This window comes from Micrasema longulum, unplaced genomic scaffold, assembly GCF_059751315.1.
Source record: "Micrasema longulum isolate JH-2025_06_02 unplaced genomic scaffold, ASM5975131v1 h1tg000191l, whole genome shotgun sequence".
In the NCBI taxonomy this organism is placed as follows: domain Eukaryota; kingdom Metazoa; phylum Arthropoda; class Insecta; order Trichoptera; family Brachycentridae; genus Micrasema; species Micrasema longulum.
In genome coordinates this window covers 1,005,711-1,018,250 of record NW_028277396.1, presented here as the reverse complement: position 1 = coordinate 1,018,250, position 12,540 = coordinate 1,005,711, and the positions used below count along the sequence as shown (strand labels likewise).

The 12,540-nt window shown below is 32.9% G+C and overlaps 3 protein-coding genes across 4 annotated transcripts in view; 2 read left to right on the top strand and 1 right to left on the bottom strand.

Moving 5' to 3' along the window:
- Window positions 1–5,026, top strand: part of Cow (Proteoglycan Cow) — a 35,415-nt gene extending 30,389 nt beyond the window's left edge. For both annotated transcript variants that reach the window (XM_088243142.1, XM_088243140.1), the window contains exon 12: window positions 3,035–5,026. In XM_088243142.1, coding sequence (XP_088099268.1) covers window positions 3,035–3,117 — 83 coding nt within the window. In that variant the 3' untranslated portion in view covers window positions 3,118–5,026. The remainder of the gene's footprint in view (window positions 1–3,034) is intronic.
- Window positions 5,027–6,953: 1,927 nt separating this feature from the next.
- On the bottom strand, window positions 6,954–7,331 carry LOC148283833 (cytochrome b-c1 complex subunit 10-like). The gene has a single exon (XM_088243139.1). It carries the CDS (start codon window positions 7,245–7,247, stop codon window positions 7,071–7,073), a length of 177 nt encoding a protein of 58 aa, XP_088099265.1. The 5' UTR covers window positions 7,248–7,331; the 3' UTR covers window positions 6,954–7,070.
- A 1,338-nt stretch (window positions 7,332–8,669) lies between these two features.
- On the top strand, window positions 8,670–11,937 carry LOC148283832 (protein ST7 homolog). The gene has a single exon (XM_088243130.1). It carries the CDS (start codon window positions 8,796–8,798, stop codon window positions 10,326–10,328), a length of 1,533 nt encoding a protein of 510 aa, XP_088099256.1. The 5' UTR covers window positions 8,670–8,795; the 3' UTR covers window positions 10,329–11,937.
- Window positions 11,938–12,540: the final 603 nt, after the last annotated feature.

Below are 12,540 nucleotides of genomic sequence, written 5' to 3'. Positions count from 1 at the left end.
GCAGGCCACGAAGTAGGACACTCCATGATAAAACTGTCATCAATTTTGAGTCGCCTGAAAAAGGATCTGCTGTTCATGGAAACAAAGTCATCGATGTTTTTTTCAAAAAGAGGCCCGCTAAGTTCTTCTCTCGATGGAATGTAGCGTTTATTGTGGACCGATAGATTTTTTTTGGCCAAATTAGCAACTATTTTTACATTACTTTCTTGGTTAATATCATCGTCAAATAGAGACAAGATAGATACTTTGTCTGCTAAATACCACAAATGCTGGCAAAACTTCTGTATAGCCGCTTTTGATATAGTTTTGTCGACCATTTCGTATGCCTTCACAGCTTTCAAAAAGCACAAGTCCTGGTAGGGCGCTTTTACCGGTAAAGTGCATTGCAGCCAAGGCTTGACATAGGATGTCGCGATAAACAGGCAGACGTCTAATAGAGCTGTTTTGTCCTTATTTGACATTTTGAATTGAGAGCTAAACAACAATATTTTTAATTAATAAATAGCTCTCGCCATCCATCTTGCTTGGTGCATGGCGCCTGGAGGCCGAATTTTAAATTCATTAACTTTATCTCCGCCAAGAAATATTATGCAGAGCTCTATTAACTCTCAATAGTCATCTCTTACAATTTCTTTGGTCAATTCAGTTCTGTAATACTCTAAAGGTTCATCAATTTTAGAATTGTTCAGACGTAATAGCGTTTCTTTGTGGCTTTGTTTCTTCTCTACATTGATGTTTTTCCAGTTTAATCGAAAATTTTTGAATAAAGGGATATCGGGACTTGTAGTGACTTGGCTGATTTTGGCCTCGAACACAGCTTTTAGTACCAATTCGTAGATGTGATGGCGGCAAGCAAAAATCAACATTTCTCTGTTCAATTTCTGTTCGAGAAGCACGCATGCACCATTAATTCGGCCTGTGTTAGAAGCAGTAGTATCACAACAGAGGATCTGTGCTTTATCTTCAAGATTCCAGTCAACAATAGCATTCCAAACTGCTTGTGCCTGTTCGCTTCCCGATGAGTTTTCTAATTTTGGCACAGCAATAAGTTGTTCTTTATCATCTTATGAAATAACAATTGGTAGACATTCCTCTTTAGATTTGCGTACATCTAAAGCCGGCAACAATTTTCTATCCCAGTGGACAGTTACAGTATCTGGTACATCGTTTTGAAAATTAAATTTTATAGTTTCTGCGCGCTGTTTTCGCCTTTCTGTACGAATTCTTTGGATGGAGGACTTGCTTATAGGAAATTCGTCAGTGTTGTGGCCAAGTGCTTCAATAGTTGCTTTAATAATATTGACAGAATCTCTCATACTTAACTGACACCTGTCTAATGCCGCCACCAGTTTCGGAGTAACGAAATTTCTCTTTCTCAGAAGGTTTAATAGTATCGGGCTGTTTCCTCTCAATTGGAATGGACAAATCTTCTTGTAAGTCCGTTACTTCAGAATCAGAAGATGAAGTTTCTTGTAATGGCTCATGAGAAGACGTAGAGGGTGTTATGGATGCCAAATAAATGGCCAGCCGCTTTTGCTCCTGGATATTTCTAAGACTCGTCTTTTCTTCCTTTTCTGTCAATTTTTTGTCCACTCCAGCTAAATGACCGGGTCGTCCTGGCTCTCTCTGTGTTTTTGTAAGAAAATCTTATCTTCATTTATCTTTATTAATTGAAGCGCATCGGCATGTGCAATATCAAACAATTTTTTTGTATTTGTAACAAACTCTTGTCGACGCTGCTCAAACACATCTTGAGTTTTGTTTGCATCTTTTTGCAAATTTCTCCAATCTTGGTATAAGGCTACAAGTTTCTTAACACAGTTAGGTAAAGATTTAGTCGGTATACGTGCCTTTTCCCAATAAATAATTCACTCACGAATAGTAAGATTTGCACTTTCATTGACGCTTAAATTGACTTTGCGAATATTATAAAAGAAAATCACCAGCACTTGTCCATTAGAGGGAAGTTTAGAACCTGTAATTTGATGTTTTATATCCCCAACCAAAAATATTTCCTTTTTAGAACTGCGTAACTCCACAGACATGTTGACATAATGAAAACAATGCGTTCACTAATAAAAACAAACACGATATAACAAGCACATTAACACTTAGTTTGCACGCGCCGTACTATGTAAGTTCTGACAAGTTCCGATGCAAGTCGGCACGGGTTGCTGTGATTAAATTTAGGTGAAATTTTATTTATAAGTGTTTTGACATCATTCAAACAAAATTAGAGGGTATGCATTGAAAAAATAAAATTTTAATATTTCTGGGACACCCTAATGTACACTATAGTGTAGCAAATCAATTTTATTTTTATGTAATTCCTATTTTTTCATACATTTTTCATTTCCTCACTTTAGGTTTTTCCTCAGTTTTACACTTTTTTTCTTGCTCCCTTGAAAAACGTAAAAAGGGAGTTTTACTGTAATTTAATAAAAATGATGGGATACTAACCCCAAGTGTTAAGTGCTTATCATCTCTACTTTAATTTACAAAATTTATTCTTATTTAAAAATATATAAAATATGTCCTCCTCTGAATGGGTTTTCCCAATGAGGAATACATTGTTAATTCAATTATATAATGTATTCTTGTGAAGTACCTAACAAATAAATAAATAAACAAATATGAAAACTCAAAATCTGTGATCTCAAGTCTGAATGTTTTTATAAGGACTGCAAAATAAACATCAATTTCATATTTATTGCCATCAGTTTATTTTTTCAATATCAATGTTTAAACACTTCATACACCCAATGCCTAAGTACTTACGTATTTTATAAAATGTTGTTATATTATGAAAAAACAACATTCATTTATTTAATTATCAATAAGAATTTTTATTGTAAAGTGGCTTAAAATAGGTGGTTTATTCAAAATTATAAACAAAAGTTTCAAATTTCGTACCATTAAGTGAAAAATGTTTTTGGGATTAATAATAAATATATGTGTACCAAATTATAGTATAAAATTCTAAGCATGACCTAACTAGCTTGTAAAATAAATTCTTGCTGTTTTATTTTTTCAGAATCTGATGAAGCTGTCAGTTTACCATCTGATGATGAAGATGGTGCGGGAGAAGGCAGTGCTGACCAACCTCTCGATTTTTAAGAAAATATTTTCACAAGAAAACATTTTTGAAATAAAATTGGCCATGCCAATTATGTAGTGAACAAATTAAATCCTGGAAACAATATACTCGGGTAATTTACAGCATCAAGCGGGATCCATTAATATATATTATACATCTTTACCTAATAATTACTTTAGGTTTCCTATTTGTATTTTTACATCTTGTATTCACGAAACAACAAAGTTAGAACAAATGCTTATTGCACCCTATAGCATATGTGACCCAAGTGATGTGTGTTAGAATGAAAGAAAGAGTGACGCCACATGCTATTCCATCCTTTCCTTGCCATTAGATGATATTCTGTAAAACAAATTCTACTCTATACAAAATCCTTTTTACCTCAATTTTTTTTAAACATTTATATTGTATAATGTGTGGTTATAGTCTTTTTACATTATAAAATTATTTGGGTAGTCGATAAGATATTTTTTTTGTTCTATTGAAAGATTTTAAAAGATCATTCTTTCATGATTTTGAACTGAAGGTTTCATATGACAAGTATGTATGCCATTCTCAGAGAACCAAGAAACTACTCAGTAAACAGAAATTATATCCAATGGCTATCCACTATAATTTTATAGTAAAATGGTATTATGGGAGATCTTAATGAAATTTTGGAAATCAATTTGATATTTAGAAGTTATAAATTATTACATTTTCATTCTAAGTTGTATTTAGTGGATATGAAGTATTTGATGAGACATGAGTTTTCAAATGATTTAAGATTTGACTCCATGAAAAACAAATGGATGTATTTTAATTTCATTGTAATCTCATGATTGCATTAAATGTATGTATTGCATTTTTAGAATAAACGCAATTTGGCCTACTAAAAATGTTATTAACATAGTGAAGTGGGTTGTGCATCAAATGTGTAGTAGGCAATATTTACAAAGTATGAATAAATCTTAGAGGTGAATGTGCTTGAAATAATATGAACTAGTTGTAAAGATTTGTATAAGCCATTTAATCTTATGAGAGGGCATTCCTTAGGAATATGAAGATAATTAATCACTGAAAGATAATCCGTTTATGAATATCTTTTAGTAGCTGAAAATGCTTTGGACGCGATGATATAAAATAAAATAATCATAAACTCAACATTCCATTATTTATCAACCAATAAAATCTAAATTTGTGATGAAATGCTGAAAGAAAGCTTTTAAGCAATTGTCCTATTCCTGAAACGTCAATGAGAATATTTTCTAATACAGAATCCACTTAATTCTTTCATAAGGCAGAATATTTGATATTTTTACATGCAGCAGGGTCAATTTATTGTCATGTATGTAATCTATTTCTTATAGAAATATAATATTATATGACGTGACATTTAAAATAATTATTCCGTATCTATAAGTTGATTCAGTAGCTTCCCTGGCAATTCAAATGTCAACACGTAAGGTTGTTGTCAAGTGTGTTATAATATGCGCAAAACAAAAATCTATTATACAAATTGCCTGAAATATTATTATATTACATAAATACTTAACTGTCGATAGTATAGAATTATTTGTTAGTTTTTTTAGTATATTTTATGACATAGTAGTTGAAAAATAAAATTGCACACTAAGCTATATACATAATTTTAAGTTAAAAGAATACTTTGGAACACAAAACGAATTGTGCTCTAATTTATAGAATCAATAATTCTCAGGAAGTTTTACTTATTATGTAGTGCAATGAATTTATTTTGATGTCACTGGCTTTAATAGATTAGTCGTGATCTTTTCAAACTTCTTTGTAGGCTTTATTTTAAAATGAATACTCAAGTCCTATTGCGTCCCACAAAAAGTCTCACTAATTATGTTAGCAAATGTTTTCGATTGGTGTTTTTCCTAAATATTTTAAACAAAATATAGTACTGTTACCGTATAGTTTACAAAATAATCATGTGTTTTATTTCAAAAAACCTATGGGGAACATTTATTAAGATACAATATTGTGTGGTTACCAGGCTACGTATTTTAAAACAAACAAAATAACAATCATCGACCTTTATATTAACAACATAAAATATTATTAACAATATTTTGAGTTTGTCCAAATTTTTGTAGACAAGAACTGGATTCAACTCCCTGGGGAGCTGTTTATATTAACATATTACAACAGAGATGCAGTATGCAGGTGAAATAATTCAATTAGTTGAATCTCACTCGCATAAATAAAGGTTTCAGCTCTTTAACTTCACAAAATCAACAGATGAAAGAATTGAAGGAATATAGATGTTCAAATATAGGCAAAATGGTGAATGTTACACAGTGTGTAAAGTGGCCACTTAAACCAGCCATTGACAGGTCATAAGCCCTGTAGATGCCTGGACTTCTATATTACCTTCTCTTAAATGTTCTTCATCTCTGTTGTAATATGTTAAAATATTATTGTTGAAAGAAAAAGAAAAGGATTTGTAATCCCGCATTAAATAAGTGCACACTTACCTACATAGGTAAATTATTAATAAATCAACCATTTTGAAATATGGCATTGGTATGAGACTCCTTACCCAAGCCAATCGTAATAAAATTCTGTACTGGAAAAGATAAAAAAATTGCCACATTGGGAGTTGAACGGAGACCTCTTGTAGAGTATATTATCTACAGTCTGTTCAAATGTTTAATAAGTCTATGTTAGTATGTTAGTTTACTAATGTGTTAGTGCCTATCGGTGAACCAAGCCCAAATTTTGCTTGTGTTAGTGGGCACATCAGAATATTTTATTTGAAAATGTTCTGTCATGCACACATAAGGAAAGGTTTATTAAAGATTTGAATAGACTGTAGATACTGAATATTATATTACTTCGTAACAAAGGTTTCTTATTGTGTACGAGGATAAAGAATACAGCGCTGTGTGTGAAATAGAACCAGAATCCTGGATGATTGTTTTCAATTCGATGGCTACTTTTGGGTGAAAACCCTGGAAAATATGGTTAACACGTTTGCCTACCATTGCTGATGTCCCGGGTTTGATTCCCAGCAACATAAGGTCAATATTAAATATCACTTGATAAGGTGGTTTTATACTGCGATATCTCATTGTACTTGGACTCTGGAAATCCAACACTGTCATTGGGCTGCTTAGCAAAAATATATGACCAAAGTATCACCAAATTGTGATTCCTTTGCCATAAATTTGATAAAATCTAGAGTAAACAATATTGTGGGAATCTTGCAAACTGCCTGTAGTTGCACCATCTTTATGGAGACACTGATTGCAACAACCACACTACCAGTATTCTAATCATGCTTTTGAGTTTGATGGTTCACCAAAAGTATTCATAAAGCCGTCTAGGATGAATACGTTTCTTTTTTTGTTTGATTTGTTCCGATGTTTCGGCTACCATTGCAGGAGCCATCTTCAGGGTAAACTGAGTCATATAGTAGTTGCATATATCACTCAGTTTACCCTGAAGATGACTCCTGCAATGGTAGCCGAAATGCCGGAACAAATCCAACACACGGTATCACCCAAAAAAAAACACTGATAACAGTGACCGTGAAAACCTTCGCACCTATCTGCCTAGGATGCATCGTTGCACACCGTGAGAGCATTCGCGATGTGTGGACGAAATAGATGTGAAAAATTAAAAACTATAACTTCTACGAGTTGATAAAGAAAAAAGTGTTTTTACTTCATAAATAAAATAAACTCGAAAATAAAAGTCTTCTTTTTCTTATATCTCATATAAACAAAATAATTTTTGCATTGTTGTTGCACTAACAATTTAAAATGTATCTAAAATAATATTATAAATATTACTTAGATGTGCAGGATGTGTTCAAAGGGGAATATGACATATTTAAGTAAAACAATAGTTAAGTATGATATTTACATGTATTCGGTTAAATAATAAGCTATCAGAATTCCTCGATGTTATATCCAAAGGTGGTAAAGGAATAAATGTTTAGGTGGGTTTTCATTTCCTTTTCATTTTAATCTTTCTTTTCTACTGGGTCGTCAGCAAACTTCGTGTTGTAGATGGGAAGATATTGAAGCACTAATTTCCATTCGGTAAAATACAACAAGGAGGCGACTCCTACAGCTCCAAAAGCCGATCCTGTTCCAGCCCACAATCCCAAAAGCTGTATTTGTCTCTGACCAAATTTCATTTTTGAGATTTTTCCTTCAATAGACGGTTACGTAAAAATGTTCAGGAAACGCACGACTCAGCACCCGTAAGACCAAAATCTGACAGATTGCCACAGAGACAATGTTGTCAGCATACCAAATCAATATCTTTTAAAGACAATATTCACAGATATAAGAAATGAAAGTTAGAACTTGTCACAAAATAAAGGTTTATTATATATTAAAAAAAATAAATACGTATATTTACATTTATGCCGCCAATATAAGCGATCATAAAGTATGTATGTATTTTTAAATCTTAATTATCGTAGGGCCAATTTAATAGGTCACATTTGACACTTCATCAAAATTCAACAACATAACCTTGTAAAAGCGGTAGTAAAATATTATTTATTTTTTCGAATTTAGAACTGCACAATTGCTTAACTTTTTTCAATTACGATTACATATTTATTGTAATAGTGACAAAAGAAGGTAATTTTATGATTTACTTTCACTAATAAACCATTCTAAACATAATAAACTTTTTCTGTTCTAAACGTCGTTACAATGTTGCATCAGTGAACCCTTTTTCTTTTTAAACACTAGGGATGTTACCCAGAAAAATCAAATGTTTATAGTTTTGTTAAATTATGTACTTATTTTGTTCCTTTAATTTAAGATAGAAAATAATAATGGGACAGGGATTCGACTTATGATTTTGAAAATAAAATTACAGTACCCATAAATACTTTTTCATAGCAACTGAATTCAATTGACATATATTATGTTTGAAGTCCGAATCGATTAATTTACTTTAATCGATGTTTTTAAGCAGGTTACCTTAATATAATGCTAAAACCGACAAATGTCAAATGTGACCTATTAAATTGGCCCTACTATAATTTGTGATTTTTTTTTTAATGTTAAGATTTTGGCTCTGTTTCACACTGTTATTAATCCACCCAGACACGGAAACACGATAGCTACTTATTTAAAACAAGATTGAGAGAATAAATTGAAATTATTGAAAATGATAAATAATTAAATGGACTTAATAAATAATAAAAAATAAAAAAAATGGAACATTCAGTGCGCGTGCATGAGAAGATGAATTAATGTAGAAGAAGCGAGATCTGTATGCAAATATAGAGTGATGTGGCGTTCTACACTCTCTGCCTAAACTTACGAGGAAACAACGTTGTAATTTGTTTGTTTATAATGAATAAATTGAGATGTCGCTTACTTTGAGAAGAATATCTCGATTCTGTGTATATCTCTAAGGATGCACTTGTTATGGATTAGTGTCCGCGGTGAGCCAACACCGACCATGGATCTAATAGGAATTGGGTGAGCCGTGAGTCTACAATCTGCATTGGCTACAATGGTTACTGGTAACACTAGAAATAGCAGGCTCTGGCATTTCAGACAATTTCAGGTTCAGAAAATATCAAGATCAGGCAACACTGTTAAAGTTAGCCACTTTGTTGTAGCGATTGTCAAATCGTTGTTTTTTTAAAAATATTTTTTACGAATGTATAAAGTTGCGAATACTTGACTCTCAAATACTTTTATATTCGCTAATAAATATGTGGGATTCCAGTATATTTTTAAGTACCTTGACTCCGAAATTTTACGTAGCTTTAACCGGCACATCTTCTCTTATTTCGGGATTAATACTTATTTTTGAATGGTGGTATTTTCGCAAATATGGAACCTCTTTTATTGAACAGGTTTCCTTAAATCATATCAGTCCGTGGATTGGCGGCGGTGACAATAATTCTGATCAAAATGTAAACTCGAGTCAGAATGTCGCGGGAAATAATTGTCCTCAAACAATTCCCGAGTGTAAAGTATGGAGGAACCCTCTGAATTTATTTAGAGGAGCGGAGTATCAAAGGTTTTACTGGGCGACTAACAAAGAGCCCCTTACGTACTATGACATGAACTTGTCAGCTCAAGATCATCAAACTTTCTTTACCTGCGAGGGAGATGCGGGCAAAGCCGAGTACGAAATTATGCAGACAGCTTGGAGAGAGCGTAATCCCGTGGTTCGTATCAAATCAGCACAGACAGCGATGGAAAGGAATGCCGACTGTGCTCCTGCCTATATACTTCTAGCTGAAGAGGAAGCTACTACCATATTGGAATCTGAGAGAATACTCAAGCAAGCTTTGAAAGTGGCTGAGGCCAACTACAGAAAGTCTCAAAATTTATTACACCAAGGAGCTATAATGGAATCCATTCACAGGCGAGATATCAACATATTGATATACATCAAGAGACGATTGGCTATGTGTGCTAGGAAGCTCGGTAAACTAAAGGAAGCCGCTAAAACTTTCAAGGATCTGACCAAAGAAGTACCGCCAATTATGAATGTTCTCAACATACACGAGAATCTCATAGAAACATTGTTAGAGCAACAGGCTTACGCGGATGTCCAAGCTGTGTTAGCTCGATATGATGACATTAGTTTACCGAAATCTGCCACTATTTGTTATACTGCGGCTCTTCTAAAGGCTCGATTGGTCGCTGATCGCTTTTCTCCCGATATTGCATCTAAAAGAGGTTTAACAGCGGCCGAAATGACCGCTGTTGAAGCTATACACAGAGCTGTGGAATTCAATCCACACGTTCCCAAGTATATTTTGGAGATGAAACCGTTGATTTTGCCACCCGAACACATCCTAAAGCGCGGAGATTCAGAGGCCATTGCGTATGCATTCTTTCATCTCGCTCACTGGAAGAATGTAGAAGGAGCGTTGAACTTGCTACACTGTACGTGGGAAGGGACCTTCCGCATGCTGCCGTACCCCCTGGAGAGAGGCCACCTGTTCTACCCGTACCCCTCCTGTACGGAGTGCGCTGACAGGGAGTTGCTGCCATCGTTTCACGAGGTATCGGTATATCCTAAAAAGGAATTACCGTTTTTCATCTTATTTACAGCTGCCCTCTGTTCGTGCACCGCCCTGTTAGCCCTGATGACCCACCAATACCCCGAGCTCATGGGCCATTATGCGACAGCTTTGTTTTGCTACATATCACGGCCGTTTCAATATATCATCGACAAGATAGAGTGGGTCTTGCCTATAAATATTTTACAGCAACTATCAAAAATATAGTATCAAATTGACCAATTTTAAATCTCCATTGTGTTGTGTGAAATTCGTTCGTACGAGAGGAGAGTAATAATGTAATATCTCGTTTTTACCAGAACCAGTTATGTAAGTATTTGTGAATTGATTGATTTTATTTTTGGTTTACAATATCACATTTCAACTATTTTTGAATAAGTATGTTTCACAATATTGCATATTTTTTTATTCCCGAGTAAGATCTGAATTTAAAATGTTCCTGTTTAGTAATTATTTCTTATTAATAATTTATTCTTATTTGTATATTTTTCTTTTAAATTTAATATTTGATCTCATCATTATGTAGGTTATTGTGCACTCCAAACATGTTTAACAGCAATACTTTTTATTAAAAAATATTAAATACATTAATTTTAAAACTCATTATTTTACATAATACATATGTATGTATAATTGTCCTCCGTACTTTTAAATAAGTATATGCATAATGTAAAAAACCCATTTTTCATCATTATAATGAAACATAATATTTATGTATAATAATATTATCTAAGTATTATATTCAAAATAGGTTTAAAAAGTCAGCATTTGAGATATAGCAATATATATTATCCTTCATACCCAGCATAGTTAGATCAAATACAAATATTTTTTATAAATCAAATATATATTATTGCGTATAAATTTGAATTAAAATAAAATTATCACTTACATGTTTGATTTTATTACAGTAAAAAACATTTTCCTGAATTTTCCATACTGATCATTTATCTGCAATTTAGTAGTGCCGACAAAACATTTTGATTTTTTTTTGAATTGTGAGTATAAAACAAAATAAGATTTTTGAAAGAAAACAATGATGTAAACCAGTGTTTTTCAACCTTTTTGAATACGGGACCTTCTTGCGGGAAAATTATCTGGCGTCATCCCCTTAGGACCAACTTTTGCGAGGGTAGCAGTTATGAGAAAGGCCAGTTAAATAAAATTAAGGTCCCTGGGGGTGGGAGGTGGTGTCAGAGATATTAAACGATCTGGCGCTACCCCCCCACCCTCTCCTCCTAAATGCCAGTGTTTTTCATTACTTAGTTTTTATTTTTTACCTTGCTTGCGCCACAATGTGCCAGGGTGCGATTATTTGTACACTAGGAACACGTGTGAAATTGAAAAAAATGCCTCTTAAAGCAATGCTGGCCGCACGCCTCTCTAAACCTTAAAATGTCTGTCAAATGCGGGAAACGCTTGTCATAAATATGGTAATCTTAGTCGCCACCCCCCTGTCAACCCATAGGTTGAAAAACACTGATGTAAACATCAACACAATGACATACTTTTAATAAAAAACATTTTACTTATTGTAATAATTTAAAATGTACATGAAAAATGTGAATCAGGTTATTAAGACGTGACCAGATAATTTATTGATGAAAGTAATTAAGTAAAATTTAAATAATTTCTCCTACACAAGTTTGATCTTTACATTGCAGTATGTGTGTTTGTAATAAATATATTTTTGTCTGTTGATATTGTATAATTGTTGTTATTTATTATTATTAATATTAAACGTGTTTTAATGAATTTTAAAGATGTAAGTATCTGAATGTACTTAAATGTTAGTCAAATAAATTGTGTGCCAAAATTATTAGGCTTTTTATTTTCATAAATTATGTACGATTTGTATTGAGGAAATGATACAGTAAAATATCTGTGAAAAAATGTAAACAAGGTTTTTTTCATTAATATTCGTGAAGAAATCTTGAGCGCCGTTTTGGTTGCCTTAATTTGTAACTTTAGTTTTAAATAAATGAATCCAAAAGTTGTCACTTGGTTGCAAACAGTTTCCCTATGAGGCGTTTGTATATTTGTTTGAGTTCTTAACTAATTATCAGACTGTAGAAAAATGGAAGAACTGGTTTTAAATAAATTCATACCTTTTAACCCTTTCCCCGTGTTCAAAATTTACATATTTTATTTATTATTTTAATCACTTATTTAACATATTTTATCTTTTAGTTTAAACACTAATTTTGTTATTGACCATGAATATATAGACTGTTGATGAATACTTGAGCTACGAACCTTTTTGAAAGAAAAATTCTTACATATGCAGTGAGAACCGCGTAGTAGTGCTGTCATAGGCGCTCACAGATATACGTGAGGACCGCGGTGAACGAGTTAAACAAAATTAGTACTTTTAACAAGGTGATCGAAGGGTTATTTTTATGATTATCCTTTATAAAAT